Source organism: Triturus cristatus, chromosome 7 (assembly GCF_964204655.1).
Source record: "Triturus cristatus chromosome 7, aTriCri1.1, whole genome shotgun sequence".
Lineage (NCBI taxonomy): Eukaryota > Metazoa > Chordata > Amphibia > Caudata > Salamandridae > Triturus > Triturus cristatus.
In genome coordinates, this window is record NC_140590.1 from 433,879,237 (window position 1) to 433,895,789 (window position 16,553).

General features: G+C 40.0%; 1 protein-coding gene across 3 annotated transcripts in view; it reads right to left on the bottom strand.

The window, feature by feature from the left end:
* LOC146809885 (myosin-3) overlaps positions 1–16,553 on the bottom strand; it is an 85,240-nt gene that overhangs the window by 42,121 nt on the left and 26,566 nt on the right. For 2 of the 3 annotated variants that reach the window (XR_014966502.1, XM_085616732.1), the window contains exons 12-19: positions 13,966–14,104; positions 12,065–12,183; positions 11,820–11,969; positions 7,526–7,696; positions 7,124–7,433; positions 6,820–6,884; positions 4,696–4,783; positions 4,492–4,609 (exon numbers count right to left, since the gene is read on the bottom strand). Coding sequence is in view for 1 of the 3 variants with exons in the window: in XM_085616732.1 (XP_085472858.1) it covers positions 4,492–4,609; positions 4,696–4,783; positions 6,820–6,884; positions 7,124–7,433; positions 7,526–7,696; positions 11,820–11,969; positions 12,065–12,183; positions 13,966–14,104 (1,160 nt within the window). In the remaining 2 variants the exon portion in view is untranslated. The remainder of the gene's footprint in view (positions 1–4,491; positions 4,610–4,695; positions 4,784–6,819; positions 6,885–7,123; positions 7,434–7,525; positions 7,697–11,819; positions 11,970–12,064; positions 12,184–13,965; positions 14,105–16,553) is intronic. The other variant, XR_014966503.1, reaches the window with a different exon arrangement.

The window sequence follows — 16,553 nt, forward strand, 5'->3', positions numbered from 1 at the left end:
TTGATCTCTCAGTTTCCAGATTGTTTCAAAATGTGTTTTTTCTTTATTTAAACATATTTATCAGAGAATGATAATTTGGGGAATTATTGCTGTTTAGTATGTGTCGCTTTGTTCACTATTTTGTAGATTTATAGGATTTCTATGTTTTTCTATTTAGTATTATACTGACATCATGTATATTTTTGTGTTTCTAATATCTAACCCATTTATCACTATTTGTATAGGCTATTGAAGATTGAAAGATGTTAAAATATATGTAAAGAAGGTGCACTAGAAAGGGAGAGGACAGTGAAAGCTATCAAAAAGATCTCTGTCAATGAAATTAGAGTTGACACTGGATTTGGATGAGAACTTTATGTTGATGTTTAACCACATTTTATTTTGATTTGATAATTTGATATTTGAAAACTAATCAGGAAGTACAAAAACACTGGAATATGCTTTAATTTGTTTTCTTATGCATAAGTTGACTAATATAGATTATAGAAGTCTCTTACAAATATATCTTCTTGTCAAAAATCTTTGCAATTATTGTGCTTCCTGCTGTCAACTTTTTCTGGCCTGTAAATATGTTCAGAAATAAGGGTTCCTGGGACTATGAAACTATTTTAGGGATTCCTCTATGTAAAAAAGATTGAAAGAATAAAGCTAATGCCTTTATAGAAGAAATGTTACTGTGGAAGCAGAGATCGAGTACTAGTAGGTGAACATGAGTATTGAGAAATAAGTCAAGAGAGTTGTTTGGAAAAGGAAGAATATGTGTGTACAAATAGGTTGCAGCAGGGGTGAGAAAGGGCATTCAAAACATGAAAATATGTCATTTATTGTGGATGTATTAAGTAGTTAACACAAAAAATAGTGTACCTCAAAACAGTCTAGTTCATAATGTCTAAAACACAAAATAGTTAATAAAATAAAATTTAGAAAAGAAAATAGAGAAATCATTATCTATATGAAAAAAGTAAATGATTGATAGAATGCATGACTGGAAAAATGGCTGATCAAGGGGATTCCTTTAAAAGAAATGATTCATTGTTTCATTGAAAGCCTAAAATTCAGGGAATAACATAAATGTGGTTCCTTGATTAGTGAGTTAGGCATTGTGAAAGACTCAAATCTAGAGAGGGTACCAGGACATAGGAGACAACCAGCATTAGCCTACCACAGAAGCAGCCGTAGCCTGCATAATGTGAATGCTTGTGAGACTGTAGAGGTGAAAATGGGAATCTAAAATGAAACAGCAATGTATATATCAAGATAATGTAGGAAGGAAGTGGCAGTGTTGAATAACAGAATTAATGTGGAGTGAAATGAAGAACTTGCAGAGTTCTTAAGCAGATATCTTCTTCACCAGTAAAGGAGAATAGAAGGTGCTTGGAGCAAAATATTCAGGAATTGTAGTAGATGATAGTAGTGAGGATTTACAATAAGGCAAGCAAACAAGGGATGACAGTTAATAAAATGATCAGTGAATGAAGTGAGTAAGCGAGGAAGTGACTAAGCATACTAACTGTATATGATAAGACCAACCTGAATGGTGATATGACCAACTGGATTTTTACTTCCCCTTAATACCACCCACACTAAAATCCTAAAACTCCATTTCGTTCAATTGTATGTCATTAATTTGGATGTGGAACCTCATGTGATTACCACATGCCATAATATGCTTTTTAAGTGTACTCCGGTCCAATGCATAAGTGGGTCTGGATCAATGTGTAGGGTTACCATATTCATTATGTTTGACAATTAATATATCATAACTATATACATATACCTTTAATTCACTTGACATCTAATAATCGTAGTCACTTCAATTGTATGTTAAACAGTCTACCAATCCATAGTCTATAGATCTGTGATATTGATCATTACCACACCTTTCATTAAATACCTAGAAAGAAGCATTGGCTAGCTGAATAACAAACAGCTCTCTTGAACTCGCTTACAGCACTGTTAGATATGGACCATTTCTGTTTCTCAAAATAATTGTTGACAGTCACTAACCTTCTACTGAGCAAACAGTAAAGGGACCAGGTCCTCGTGGCAGTTCTCCAGTCCAGCCTGCAAGTAGTTCGCTAGCCTCTGCTGCCTGTCTACCTGCTGCCAGTGGCGGCTGGCATGACTCGCGGGAGTGGAGCGCAGGAGCGCGCAATGGAGAAAGAAATAATATTTATTCACTTACCTTGCCACCGGTCCTGCACCTCTGCTCCTGCTCTCCTCATGGGACAGAAAGCCAAGAAGAACACCCAAGCTCCCCTTATCAATCACAACGCTGCATTGAAACGTTGTGATTGGTTTTGAGCATCCTGGTTGGACGCTCAACCAGGGAATGTGGGCCTGGGCATGTTCTCCATGCAGGCTGTAATGCAGCCTGTATGGAGAACAGGGAAGTGCAACATGACTGGTTTGGGCAGCCTGAGAGGGCTGACCAAACAGTCATTGCTCAATTAGGAGTGGGCAAACCACTCCACCCCTGCCCTGCTCCGAGAGCAGAGCAGCACCGCCCACCCGCCCGCAAAGGAAACATAAAATGATAATAATTCAAAGTTATCGTTTTTTATGTCCTTTACTTTGCACTGCTCAAAGTAGTGGGGCAACGCTCCTCCGCCATATCGGAGAAGCCACCAATGCCAGCTACCCTCTATTTGTGCCTCCTCAGCTCATTTCTTTATCTGTTTTACCTTTTCTGATTATTTTTCTGCCCTTTGTTTTGCTTTTTTTGTGCTAATTTCCTGCCCTTTATGGCCTTCTCTGCATGTCTTTCTGCCCTCTGTTCTGGCTTGTTCTGCTCATTTCCTGCTCTGTTTTGCCTTTTCTGCTTGTTTTTCCGCCCTCTGTTTTACCCTCTTCTGCTCTGTTTTGGCTTCTTCTGCTCTTTTTTCTGCCTTCTTTTTTTCCCTTCCTGTTCATTTTTGGCCCTTTTTTGCCTTTTCTGCTCATTTTTCTGACTTCCGTTTTGCCTTTTTCTGCTTGTTTTTCTGACCTTTGTTTTGCCCTCTTCTGCCTTTTCTGTTCATTTTCTGCTCTCTGTTTTACCTTTTCTGCTCGTCTATCTGCCCTATGTTTTATCTTTTCTAATTGTTTTTCTGCCGTCTGTTTTGCCTTTTTCTGCTAGTTTTGTCCCTCTTTTTCCTTCATTTCCCTCTTCCCGCTGTTTCCCTCCACCCACCACCCAGCACCCTGACTCCCCCAGGACCTACTTAATGGAGGCCGCATCCTGATCCCATTGAGCAGGTTCTCTTGCCATACCCCCTGCTACAGTTCTCCCGTCCAGCTCGTCCGCAGTCCACTGCCCTCTGCTGCATGTCTTCCTGCTGACCTCTGTTTGTACCTACTCTTCTAGTTTCTTGCTCTGTTTTTGGCTTTCTGCTAATTTTTCTGCCCTCTCTTTTGCCCTCTTCTGTCCAGTTTACCCGCTCATTTTTCTGCCCCCTGTTTTGCCTTTTCTGCAAAGTTTTCTGCCTTCCATTTTGTTTTTTTGCCCTCTGCTATACCTTTTCTGCTAATTTTTCTACCCTATGTGTGTGCCTCCTTTGCGCATTTCTTGCTCTGTTGTTACCTTTTCTGCTCGTTTCTTGCACTGTTTTGCTTTTTCTGCTCGCTTTTCTGCTCCTGTTGTGCCTCTTGCATTTTCTGCTGGTTTTTCTGCCCTCTGTTTTGCCTTTTCTGTTCTCTGTTTGCCCTTTTCTGATCATTTTTCTACCCTCTGTTTTGCCTTCTTCTGCTCTGTTTTCCTGCTCATTTTTCTGTCCTCTGTTTTGCCTTTTCTGCTTATTTTTCTGCCTTCTGTTTTGCCTTTTCTGCTTGTTTTTGTTCCCTCTGTTATGTCTTTTTCTGCCCTATGTCTGTGCCTCCTGTGCTCGTTTCTTGCTCTGTTGTTACCTTTTCTGCTCATTTCTTGCACTGTTTTGTCTTTTATGCTAGTTTTCTGCCCTCTGCTTTGCCTTTTCTGTTCGTTTTTTTGCCTTTTGCTTTTCTGTTTGTTTTCTGCCATCTGTTTTGCCTTTTTCTGCTTGATTCTTCCCTCTTCCCACCAATTCCCTCTTCCTGCCACCTAGCACCCTGCCCTCCCCCAGGACCTAATTAACGGAGGCTGCATCCTGACCTCATTGAGTATGTTCTCGTGCCAGTGCCCCTGCTACAGTTTTCCTGTCCAGTTTGCCCGCAGTCCACTATCCTCTGCTGCCTGTCTACCTGCTAACCTCTGTTTGTACCTCCTCTGCTCGTTATGTTCTGCTCAAATATACCTCTAGGCAATTTAATTTGCACAGATAATTATGTCGTAATTATGAGATCAGAATAGTATGAATGAAGGGAACAACTTTACATGCTCAGACAAATAACTTGTTAAAAGGAAATGAAACTTATGTCAGTCTATCGCTTTAGAAAACATATTCATAATATTACCTGCATATGGTTCTGTTTGCTATTGAAGTTAGGCAAACCACAAAACTTTTAAAGATAAACAATTTTGATTATGTCACCTACCGTTGCTTGAAATCCCCATACGCGATCCTGTTTGGAAAGCCCTTTCTGCAAATTCTAATACCTTCCAGTACACCATTGCAGCGCAACTGATGTAAAACCAGATGGTGGTCCATGGCACCTTGATACAATAAAGGTCATAAGTATATGTGGTAATGCACATTCATTGTTTTTAAGTCGTATCTGTTTTCAAATGTTATAAGTTACCTGGGGTTTTAGTTTCATTGGGGATGATGCAACGGACAAAATGTGGATGGGTGCTTCTGAGATTTGACATCAGCTTGTTCAGGTTTTCCTGGAATTTGCGCACAATATTTTGAATTTAGCAATGAGGGCCATTCTATGAATTCTATCTCTTTGTTGACATGTATTAATTTGTACAAGAAATGGCATGCATAATAATGATCAATTATAATAAAAGTACTAATTAAGATATGTTTGAAAACGTGTGTCATGCACAATGATAAAGCATGTTACAGTAACTTAGGGCTGAATTATGATAGCGGGTGGACAGAGACTGCCCGACAAGCAGTCTGACCTCTGAATAAGGATGTGATCGCCATGCTGGTGGTTGGATTAGTGCTCTTTAACACAGCGGCTTGTGATGCGGCCCAGGAAAACGGCCACAGCACAAGCCGCAGTGTGAACGAGCACTTTTTGCACATCAATGCATGGTGTGGGGTGCACCATGTGGTACATGGCACATCATGCGTGATATACTTGGTGCACTACATGTGCCCCGAGGACCACTTTACAGTAGCCCACGAGGGACGGGGTCCCTGTTTGGGACCCCCCAAAGTCCCTTTCCAAAAGCCTTTTCATGGCAGTCAGACTGCCATGAAGAGGCTGTCGGTAAGGGATAGTGTAATCCCAACGGCAGTGCCTACCTCAGCACCGCCACCATTCAACAGATATTATTCCGACCACTGCCCGATGACATCGTAGATCCTGTTGGAGGAAGCGGTCTTATCCCCGATGTTTTCAGTCTTACTACCTGCATCATAATGTGTTGGTCGGACCGAAAGGCTGTCTGTCGGTAGGACCGCCACCGACAACTTGTCAGTGGCGGTCCCACTGACATAAAAATCAGCCCTTAAATTTTAATGCATTTTAATGCCATTCGCACTGATCTTCATAAGTCTAGATCTGTGTTTTGGTTAGACTGTTTGCAGCATGAAGTGGGTGGGAACAACAAACTTTCGAGTCACAAAACTTAGCTGATTAATTAATTCCATCCTAATAAATATTAAATTGTCAAAATATCATGTGCAGTTAGTGAAGGATTCAGAATTCTAGCTTCATGTCAAGGTTAGTTGGCATGAACTGCATTTCCAAACTACTTCAGTAACGAGATTTTCCATCTAAACTGTATTAATGGCTAATCTGATTGCCTATTTTTTTACTTTACATTTCTTATAAATGTCACGACTGTATAGTCTGGTCAGCTTTTGTTTTTCTTAAGAGCATTTTATCTTCAGAGAGTACTCTTCCCGCAGCAACAAGTGATGCCAACTGGCCTCTGGATGAATGAGACGTTACACACTCTAAATGTACAATGATGTCTCTCTCCTCTGGCCCTTCAGTTATGAAAATGGCAGCCCTAGATTACATTTTGTATCAGCGCACAGGTTATTGATAGTAAACACTGCACACCTCCTAATGTGTTCATCTCATTATTTCCTGGTATGTTGTAAAATGTGATAAAATTGTAAATAAATTAATTAATATAGTAGCATCTATTGTACTTTGGGAATTGTTTTTGGAGAGGTTTGGTATTTTTTAATTTAATTATTTGATGTTCTTTTTTGAAAGTCCCATATCCCATCATGCTCCCATATAGAATCATGTTGCATTACCCCTTATTACTTTCTGTTCTATGTTCCTGACACAAATTCTTCACTAACTTCTATTCTGCAAAGTTCAAATCTCGAAAATATTCTGAAAAATACATGTTTTACATATTTTCATGTTTCTCATTAAATTATGACATGGCACTTCGCAAACAGCTTACATCTTCTTGCTTCGGACACAATGTTATAGTGGATAGAATTTGTATAGTGCAGAAATAATGCCACTTCCCTCCCCGCTCCATATCAATTGTGGATCAATGTTTTCTATTCCCTAACTTTTAGTGTGTCTTTAAGTCTCTCAGTGCTTCGGGTTGCATTGCTCATAAACTGGAGAAAATTTCCAGGAATGGTTAACAAATCCATTTTGCATACAGTGTGAGTTAGTATGGCTTATTCGTGAGAATTTATGTTTAAGTCACAGACAGAATAGAGGTAAGACGCATTCAAAGTGAAACACATATATTCAATAAAATAGACATACCCTGAAGAGTGCAGAGACGGTTTGAAAGGAAGACCCCTTCTTTTTAGCTCCTTTTTTGGTACCTTCTGTCGCGAAATGTGCATATTATAGGTCAGAAGTGAAAAACAACATGCATTATTGGTATGTAAGTGATACTTTTGCAAAAATTATAATTTAAATTTATAGCTGTGCAATTGTAAGAGGAAACCCAATTGTTAACAGCCTGAAGTTATGATACCAAAGATTAATATCAAAACTGAAAAGGAAAACCAAAATATAAATTCAGAATCTCCACAAATTTTCGTTAAAAAAAATGATTTTATACCATTTTCTGTTCCAGCAAACGTTGCATAAAGATTGGCCAAAATCTTCATGGATGACTTTTGATATAATCCAACAACTGTTTCGTTCAGTGGATCCTTGTTCTTCTCCAGCCATCCCTTGACATTGTAATCTACTGTGCCGGCATAATGGATCAAAGAAAAATGAGCTTCAGGCTTTCCTTTGACCACCTTGGGCTTCTGGAAATTGTTGGACTTGCCCAGGTGCTGATCATAGAGCTTGTTTTTGAAGGAAACATCTGAGGCCTTGGGGAACATGCACTCCTCCTCCAAGATTGAGAAGATACCCATTGGCTTGAACAAAAAAAGGATGAATTAGTCAAAAGGTATGGTTGGTTAGAAATGGAAAATATATTTCCATATTAGCATTACTAGATAACATCTACCTTCTCGATGAGCTCAATACAAGCAGCCAGGTCCATCCCAAAGTCAATGAACTCCCACTCGATCCCTTCCTTCTTGTACTCCTCTTGTTCCAGGACAAACATGTGGTGGTTAAAAAACTGTTGCAGTTTTTCATTGGTAAAGTTGATGCACAGCTGTTCCAAACTGTTCAGCTACCACCAAATGCAGAATAAACATTAGTTAACTCAATGTAGAATTAGGTTACTATAGCTTAACTGATACAGAGCTGCATAATTAGGATAAAGAAATTGCAAAGTAATGTCAGAGCCAAAATATACTGATTTATTCTTTTTTTTCAAATGTGCACTTTCTGTACTGAATGTAAATTAAATTTTTGTAAACATATTTTTTAGGTTAAGGGACCTAAGGGAAGATTTTTATCTTTGCAAGTCATGATCACATTATATAAGCATACGTCTATTATTCTTGACGGAGGTGGTTCTACATGTTGTATATAGTTGGAATCGTGCTGCTGTAGCTATATTGGTAATGATGGCCTTCATCGATGTGTTAAAAAGACACGAAAGTCCTAGTTGATAAGGTTAATTTCAGTGAATCAGGGGGAAATAAGATGGAGTCGTTCAGAGAGAAAGGTGAATAGGAAGAGGGGATGACTACTGCTCCAGTTTTGGCAGAATATAGGATCAACAATTGTAGTGAACATCCAGTGACAGATAGCTGTGAGAAAATCGGTGATGTATGCTTGAAGGTCAAATGTGAAATTTGGAAAGGAGAAGAAAATCTGGTTATGATAAGAATTAAGATGATAATGAGAAATCGAGGAGGGAAAGATATCTCCAACGGAGGTGGTTATAGAGAGAAAAGAAGAGGCTCAAAGGATGTCCCTTGTGCGACACCCCCTGGAAGAGGAGTGGGTACAGGTTTCTTTGAGTTCCATGTGATTGTAAAGGAGTGGTTGGAGAAAACCGATGTATTCTTAGTGGCGTAGCAAGGGGGTGGTGAGCGGTCCGCCCTGGGTGGCATGAGTTTTGGGGGGGCGTTCTCCAACCCCACCCGCTCTTACCTGCGGCCGTTGCGGGCGGCAAACACAGGGGCCACCGTGGGAGGCAAAAGGCCTAGCTACGCCACTGACTATTCCAGGGAATGCTTCTCTCTATGATGAAAGACAAATAGCCCTAACCACATGCCCAGCGATGTCTAGCACTGGCTGCGCCTATATGGGATGGTAAATACCTCCTACTGTGAGTACAAACACTGTATATACTATAATGCACTTCGAAGGACTAGGATTAGCATGCAAGCAGTGTGAACCCACCCCCTTGTAATCTAGGTGTTCGCTAGACCGGTGATGCAATGAGAGTGAAGAGAGGACAGAAGTGTGTGACAGTATCAAAGTGATCAGAAAGATCAAGACATTTTGGGATTAGTGCAAGGCAGTGGTGGAAAGTCTCAGAGGGATTGGTTGAGGAGATGAGATGAAGTTCTGAAAGATGATTTGGCATTGTCGATTGCAGTAGACAGTAGATGTGCCCTGGTAAGTTTTCTGCACAATTTGTGTAGTAAGGCAGTCCTCTTGATTTGTGCAGCTCAGATGTTTGGTGAGGTCCATGTCTGTGGGACTGACTGTTGAAGGGGGATGAAGGTAGTCAGTGGGTTAGTGAATATTGAAATTCTGAAGTGTAGCTGAGAGGTGAGCTAAAAAGATTAAATGATGTATTGTCCAAGAGTGAGATGAGGTCATTGTGAGCTTGGTGAAGGAGCTCTGGGAGAACGTTGGTGTGTTTTGTCAGAGAGATTGGTATGTCTGTAGGTAGAGAAGGTACAGGACGAATATTACCTGTCATGTATATCATGTCATGATGTAATGAGAAGATGGTAGGTTTAGAGTGTGTTCATTTATTGGATTAGGAGTAGGAGGTTTAGGGGTGTTATGTTGATGGGTAGATGTGAGTTGTGTGTTGATTAAGAAAATATTAGAGTGTAGTGGAGAGAAGTGGTTGTACTGTATATTGTTAGAGAAAGGAGTGTATTTAAAGGTTTAAGAGCTTTGGGAGGGAAAGAATTAAATCACAGTGAAGAAAAAAGAGGAGGGGCTGAGAGAACTTTGTCAGCTGAGTGCTGATATTGATACTGAGAAAATAGAGACAAGAAACCAGGGATATGAATAAACATGAGGAAGAATATATTTGAAGCTGAATCATACAAAATAGAATTTGATGGTTTAGGGAGTTTTTAAGACCAGAAACAATAGGTTGAATATATTGGAAAGTATAGTGAGGTAGGCCAAATTAGAGGTGTGGGACAGCTGCTCAGGTGTCATTCACAGAGAAAGTGATGAAATGGTGAACTCCATGAATATCAGATTTGAAACTGGTGGGGGTGGGAGATGAATCTATGTCTTTAGAGAAGCAAATCTGGCAGGATGTTGCATCAAGATAATGAAAAGAAAAGGAAGGAGGGATAAAGGAATTAGAAGAAGATAAAGTAGAGAGTGGGAACAGTGAAATGGAGAGGCACAGGGAAGAAAATGTGCATAGATAAAGTCAAATAGGTATCCAGAGAAGGAAACTTTAGACAAAAGAGAATCAAATTGAGGTGAAGATAGTGAAACAGCAATTGAAGGTGGTTATATACCAAACCTTAATGTTTTTCATAGGGCATTGAAAATGAGGAACAATTAGAGCATAGCACCAAAAGGAGTGCTAACAAAAGCAATAGGATTGCCAAGAAGGACTGAGTTTGAAGTTCTAAAATAACAAAAACTTGGATCATCAAATGTATCAAAAAAGAGAAAAGGGTACTGTGGATCGCAATGGAAGGGAGTTTATAGTGACATAGGAAAGGAGTTTCAGTGAAATGTATAGAGTGGAAAGTAGATCCCTCATGTTAAAGCAAGTTTGGAAATCGAGACATGAGTAAAAGCACAAAAGAAGTTAAGAAATAGAAAGAATGGAAACACGATCAACTTTAGCTACAAAGTGTGAGCATAAAGAGGTGGTTTCTTGAGAAAAGAAGTTTGATGCATGTTTAAAGAACCGAGGAAAGATCCAAGACGTATTTACAAAGACATTGAAATAAAAAACAGTATTACTGACAGCCAGAGTTCAAATTGTTAGAAGATGGTCAAGAGTTAATGATAAAGGATTAGCAAGAACAAAAGAAGAGATGCATTTGGGAACAATGAGGCAGAAGCAGAAAAAAGGGATAGGAGCCAGAGATGAGAGATTGTATTTGCGGCGTTATTGTCAGAGGCTGTGAGAGAAAAACAAGAATAAGTAGAGGATTCAGACAGATAATGGATGAATAGCTGGTTCAGACATGACAACAAGAGGAAAGAAAAGAAATGAGAGGTCTGAAGTAAAGTGATTTAACAGATCAGCGGTCAGAAGAGTACTGAGAAAGAAGGTCAACGAAAGAAAATCAATGGAAGGAGAGATTTAAAATGTCTCTTTATATCTCAAAGAAAGCAGCCTTCCAGAGAGCTAGTGCGGTAAAATATAAAGAGTGAGATGAGTAATAAGGGAAGGAAAATCAGGTGGTGGGTACTGTTGCTGTTCTACACAGAGAAGTATGAAGGTCTATGAAAATCGAGCAGGGGAGGGGGATCGCTCAGATGATTTGTTGAAGTGGAATGTTACTGTATCAATTGTAGAGGAACATAAACGAACTCAAGCGAGGAATATCGATGAACAAGATAAAGAAGAAAGACAGGACAATAGAATTAGATTTGTGAAAAGTAGATTCGAGATTTTCATAAAGGTAAATGAATTGAATATTTTTAATGAAAATGACTAAATGTAAAAGTAGACTTTTTGCAATCTGAATCACAACGTCACAGAATTTAAGCGAATCCAAACAAAACAACTGATTGTTTCACAGTCAAATGACAGTGCAAAACCTATTTAGACCTGTGTGAAAGACATCCCTGATGATGCCGAGTTGGCTGGATCCATTTATATGGCAAGAATAAAGATAAATCTATTTCTCTATTTAAAAAAAAAAAAGCAATACACAACCTTACTGCTCTTTAATTTCTGGAAAGGTCACAATGATGCAGTTGTCCAGTTAGGCCAGAAGAGGGTGCCCGACTCAGGTTATTCTGGACTAGTCAATTTTCAAAACGTGACCCTTTCCATCCTAGCAAAGCAAGATGCTGCTTTTGCACATTCACAACAAACATTAATGTGGATTAAGAGAATTCCAACACCTTGGTTGCCATTTAGCTGAGTGGTGATTTTGTGACATAAAAAAGTAAGCTTCTTCATTTATCAGCCTGAGATAACTACAAGCGAATGTTGAAACAAAGGTACAAACCTCGAAAATTTCAAAGCCAGCAATGTCCAACACTCCGATGAAGTGCTGTCGTGCAAGTTTGGTGTCTAGTTGCTGGTTGATGCGGGTTACCATCCACAAGAACAGCTTTTCGTAAACCGATTTGCAAAGGGCATTTACATTTTGCTGAACCTGAATAGGAAAAGGTCCCAAAGACATGTCAGCCAGTTGCACAAGGCATTAGTCTTCAGACATAATCTTTTAACATGGTCCATGCCTTCACTTACCTGTTCTGCCGTTTGGCCTTTGGTTACATACTCATTCCCAACCTTGACTCTTGGGTAGCACAGTCCTTTTAGTAACTCTGCTGAATTTAAACCCATCAGGTATGATGCTTTGTCAGCCTCTGCATGGAGGGAAGAGATATACAGTACTTTCTGTCAGAATGCACTTCCTCTATCAATACACACCAGATATAAGTAAAGCCAGTGAAATAATGAACTATGTGGAATGTGCATCCACTATATACACAAGGTATTCCCACAATTATTCCACATATACATCAGGAGCACCTCAAACTAGCTTGGTCAAATCATAGCTGAATATACTCGGTTTCCGTAGTAGGTGCCTTGCCCATGGTGCCATGCAAATGTGATGTGAAGCTTAGAAGTCATCAAGGGATACGCATCCCAGGCACACAGATGGCAGCTGCATTTAAAAACATGCAACGTTTTAACAAGCAATAACTTCAGAACATGCATAAGTGCATTAAGTTTCATGTTTAGCAGAGGAGGTCTGATTATGACCAAATAAGTGTCTATGTTTGCTCAGAAATAACTGTCTGTTGATTGTATTCAATGACTTAAGGGTCATCTCTTTGACTAACGTTGATTTCTAGTTTCTAGTTCTTATTAAGAATTCCAATTGAGCAAAGTGGAAATGTTCACTGAGCACCAGACAGGAACTGTCTCTGTGCAGACAGTAAATTGCAACTAATACTGATTCGCAATTTGCATTTATTTATTTGTAATGTATTAAAAAGAATTCAGTAAAAGTGGTTGCAACCTGCACCATCTACAGAATGCTTTGGTATTTTGCAAACCGATATATGTACTAATCAGCCGGTTCCCAAAATCATTTTGGGTAGCGATTCGGCTCACTTCCTCGATATTCATGAGGCAGGTCGCCTATTGCGATCCACTATGACTGACCATAATCACAGGTAGGGTGGCCTGCTGGGGTCAGCAGACCACCATGTCAATGAGCGCTTTTTAAATAAAGCAATCTTTTTTTTGTGCATCTCATTTTCCTTAAAGGAAAACTAGATATGTTAAAAAATGAAAAGTTACACATACCATTTTTAGGAGTAGGTAGTGGTCCCATGATCCTACATCTAAAAAACGATTTTGGCAACATTCACAAAGGGGATCTGCTGGGATTCAGAAAACTGGAGACTCAGGAAGCAGAAGTTTGTTAATGGTGCTCACATTTTGCTTCTGGGTTTAAAATCCCAGAAGAGCTGTGGCCCTTGGCATTGAGATTTCAGTAAACTAATGGTCCATGTGATCAAGTCTTTTGGATACACATGGTTAATGTGTTTGAAAACCCCCGAGGCCCATGATCCATTCTTTTAGGAACTCTGGCCACTAATTGCAGACATCTTTGCGAAAGCTGGAGACTCGTGCCTCCTTTGCAAATAATCTATTTGGCTTATTGCTATCGCAATTTACAATGGCTCGAGGAAATATGTATGCATGAGGCTCATGACTCATGGAGGTGAGAGATCTTTTCAACCAGGATCAATGGAATCAGGTATAGCTCATCAAAGTGAGAAACCTAGTTATTCATTGCTCATGGGTCTGAGGCCACTGAAAGCTCTGGATTCATGACTTTGGCAACACCACAGATTTATTGCTCATGGATTCAAGAAGACTCGAGATATGCTTATGGTTCAAGAACACCAGAGGTTCAAGTGTTATTAAAGGATTATGGGATTGCCCCTCATGGGATTGATAATACTAGTGACTCATGAATTAAACAATAAGACTCTTGAATCATGAGCATGGGGATAGTGGAGAGGCTTTGCTACCAAAATTAGGAATGTTGAAAGTCAAAGCTCTTCCACATAATCTCACTGCCCCTACAGAAAGTGAACTTTTCACTCGGCACAAAGCAGGATCCTGCTTACCTTCTGTACCATCGGGCTCTCCCTGCTCTTCACGGGCCTTCTGTCTGAATTTCATGTTGCCATAGTGCATCACAGCTCCAGTTAGCTTGTAAATGCCCATCTTCTCTTCTGAAGTGAAGCCGAGGATGTCAATAGCAGACTAGGTTAAAAAAAAAGATCGCATAAATATCAGAACATTATTGTGTTGAATCGCAATATATATTACTAATGCATTCCTGCAAACATCCATGGAACACATTTAGTATGAACCATTTGCTAGGATGCTATACACTTTAGGACAGACAGACTTTTAGAACTATACACAAATTAGCATCTGTACAAATAATATATCTCAGCCAAGTGCAGCTTGACTGCTATACAAAGACAATAGATAAAACAATTAAACTCACTGTTCTACATGATGAAGCAAGGAGAGTACAAGTATATTGTGCTATATCCAACATCTCACCACACATGGACTTCAGTGATTTAGGAAAATTTCCGAAGTCTCCAGAAGAGTAAAACCATGCAGTCCGTGATGTGGATGACAGTAACAACAGAACATGGTTCAAAAATCAGTTTAGAGCCAGTTTAGAGCCTTGCCATTCACAAAAATATGTAATTCAGCCTGCCTACTGGAAGAACTTTATCGAAGAAGCCTTAAGCAAGTCTTGATAAGATACCCTTAGCTCATCATGAATTCTCCATGCTCAGTGCAGAACCACGCAGCTCGGATACTTTGATGTGCATGCCCGATGAAAGGTTATGTTTGCCCATTAGGAACTTCCTCTGAGTTACCTGAGTGTTCAGGGAATGTAGGTGGGCCTGGGACCAGAAGGACCTGCAGAGTCAGACTGCTAAAGGAGGTTGGTTAAATGCAAATCTTCATGCCTTGGGACCCTCCATGTTATGCGTTTGAGCCAAGATAATCCCAATGAATGCACATGCTTCCTATCTTTAAGATGATCATACGTTAAAAAGTTGGTTTTAAAATCAACTTTTGTACACATACCACATGAATTTTCTCAGAGGAAAACCTTGCTCTTTGCTCTTTGATCCAAGTTGCTAAGGAAGAGCCAAGGATTACTTACAGAAACTAGGTTAACATGCAGGTCAGATGATTTGACTTTGAGGAAGATTAAACTTCTCTAAGATTATGACTTCTCCTCCCATTGCTAAATGTTCAGATTTAGTTCAGCTTGGAATGGGAAACTGTTAGAAAGTCATTCTTTTGCCTTGTTCACCCCCATTTTTCTGATGAATAATACTGGTGTTAACTGTCTCTGTCTGTGCCGTGGGCTCTGCTAACCACGCCCAGTGCCAGTGCTATGCGTAAAAAGGAAAATGTAATAGGGAACACTTACTATTGGCAATGACAGACCCTATGAGTCTCTATTAGATAATAGGGCCAGGGGGTGCAATCTACCTAAGTCCCTAGTATATAATGGGGCATGGAGGTTTAGAGGCCCAGCAGATTTCATGCACTTGCATGTTTGCGCTGCTGTGTGCCTGCTGTCCTTTAAAAGGCAGTCCTACCTTTCAGCCTGTCTTTAAAAGTAAATTCTTACAATTGGTATTAACAGACACTATAAGTCCCTCTTATATAATAGGGCTATGGGGTTACAAATACCTGTAAGTCCCTACTATGTTATAAGACTTGGATGTTTAGATACCCAGCAGATTTCTTGCACTTGCATGTGTGAACTGCTGAGTGCCTGCTGTCATTTTAAAGGCAGCCTGTTTTTAAAAGGAAATTATGTGTACACTCGACTTTGGTGGTATGGGCCCTTTACAAGTGATAATTTACCTTATTTTTACATATTAGGCACCCTCCAGGTCTCCTGAAGGTGTCCCAGGGGTGGGGGTCATGTAACCTTGAGTAAGGCCCTAATAAAATATGTTTTATGTGCCCTGGTGAGTTAAAAACTGCCCATGTCATTTTTCCCCCATTGTAGATACTGAGCTCCATGCTAACATTACAATATTTTATGTAGATATAACTTTTGCTAGGAAAGGAGCAAAATATTATTCAAGGACTAAAAAAAAGGTGTTGATAAATGCAACTTGCCATTGTTGAATTTATCATAACTAGAAAAGAAGAGAAGTTATGGAACTTTCGCTTCTGTAAGCCAAAATACAGCCTTCTAGTGTTCTCTGCTGATTGGTCAGTATTAAAAGGGTTAGCCAGGCTGGTTTGATTATGTGATAAGTGGCTTGACGGAGTAGATGTTATCTGATGGAGAGAGCTCTGCAGCTGGAGAGCAAGGGTCCTGCAGAGAGGGCTGGGTAATTTAAACTGAGCTCAAAGAAAGAGCAGGTCAGTAAGGAAAACCAGGTGTAACTACCTCCACATCCAGTGCCCCAGCCAGATGGCAGGCTTTGCGCAGGAATTTACAGAGGTCAGTGGTAGGAGAGCTAATGACAATGAGCCACACTGTGGGTTGGTTTAGCTAGCTCTTACTCCTCTGGAGAGAAATCATCCATGTTGGATTTTGGAAGTGCAGTGCTTTGTGGGACAAAAAGATGCCACACTTTGGAGGGAGTTGGCATGCTTTTGGGTGGCACCCAACATCTGTTTGGACAGAGGTGCCCCCTGCTTGTCACCTCAG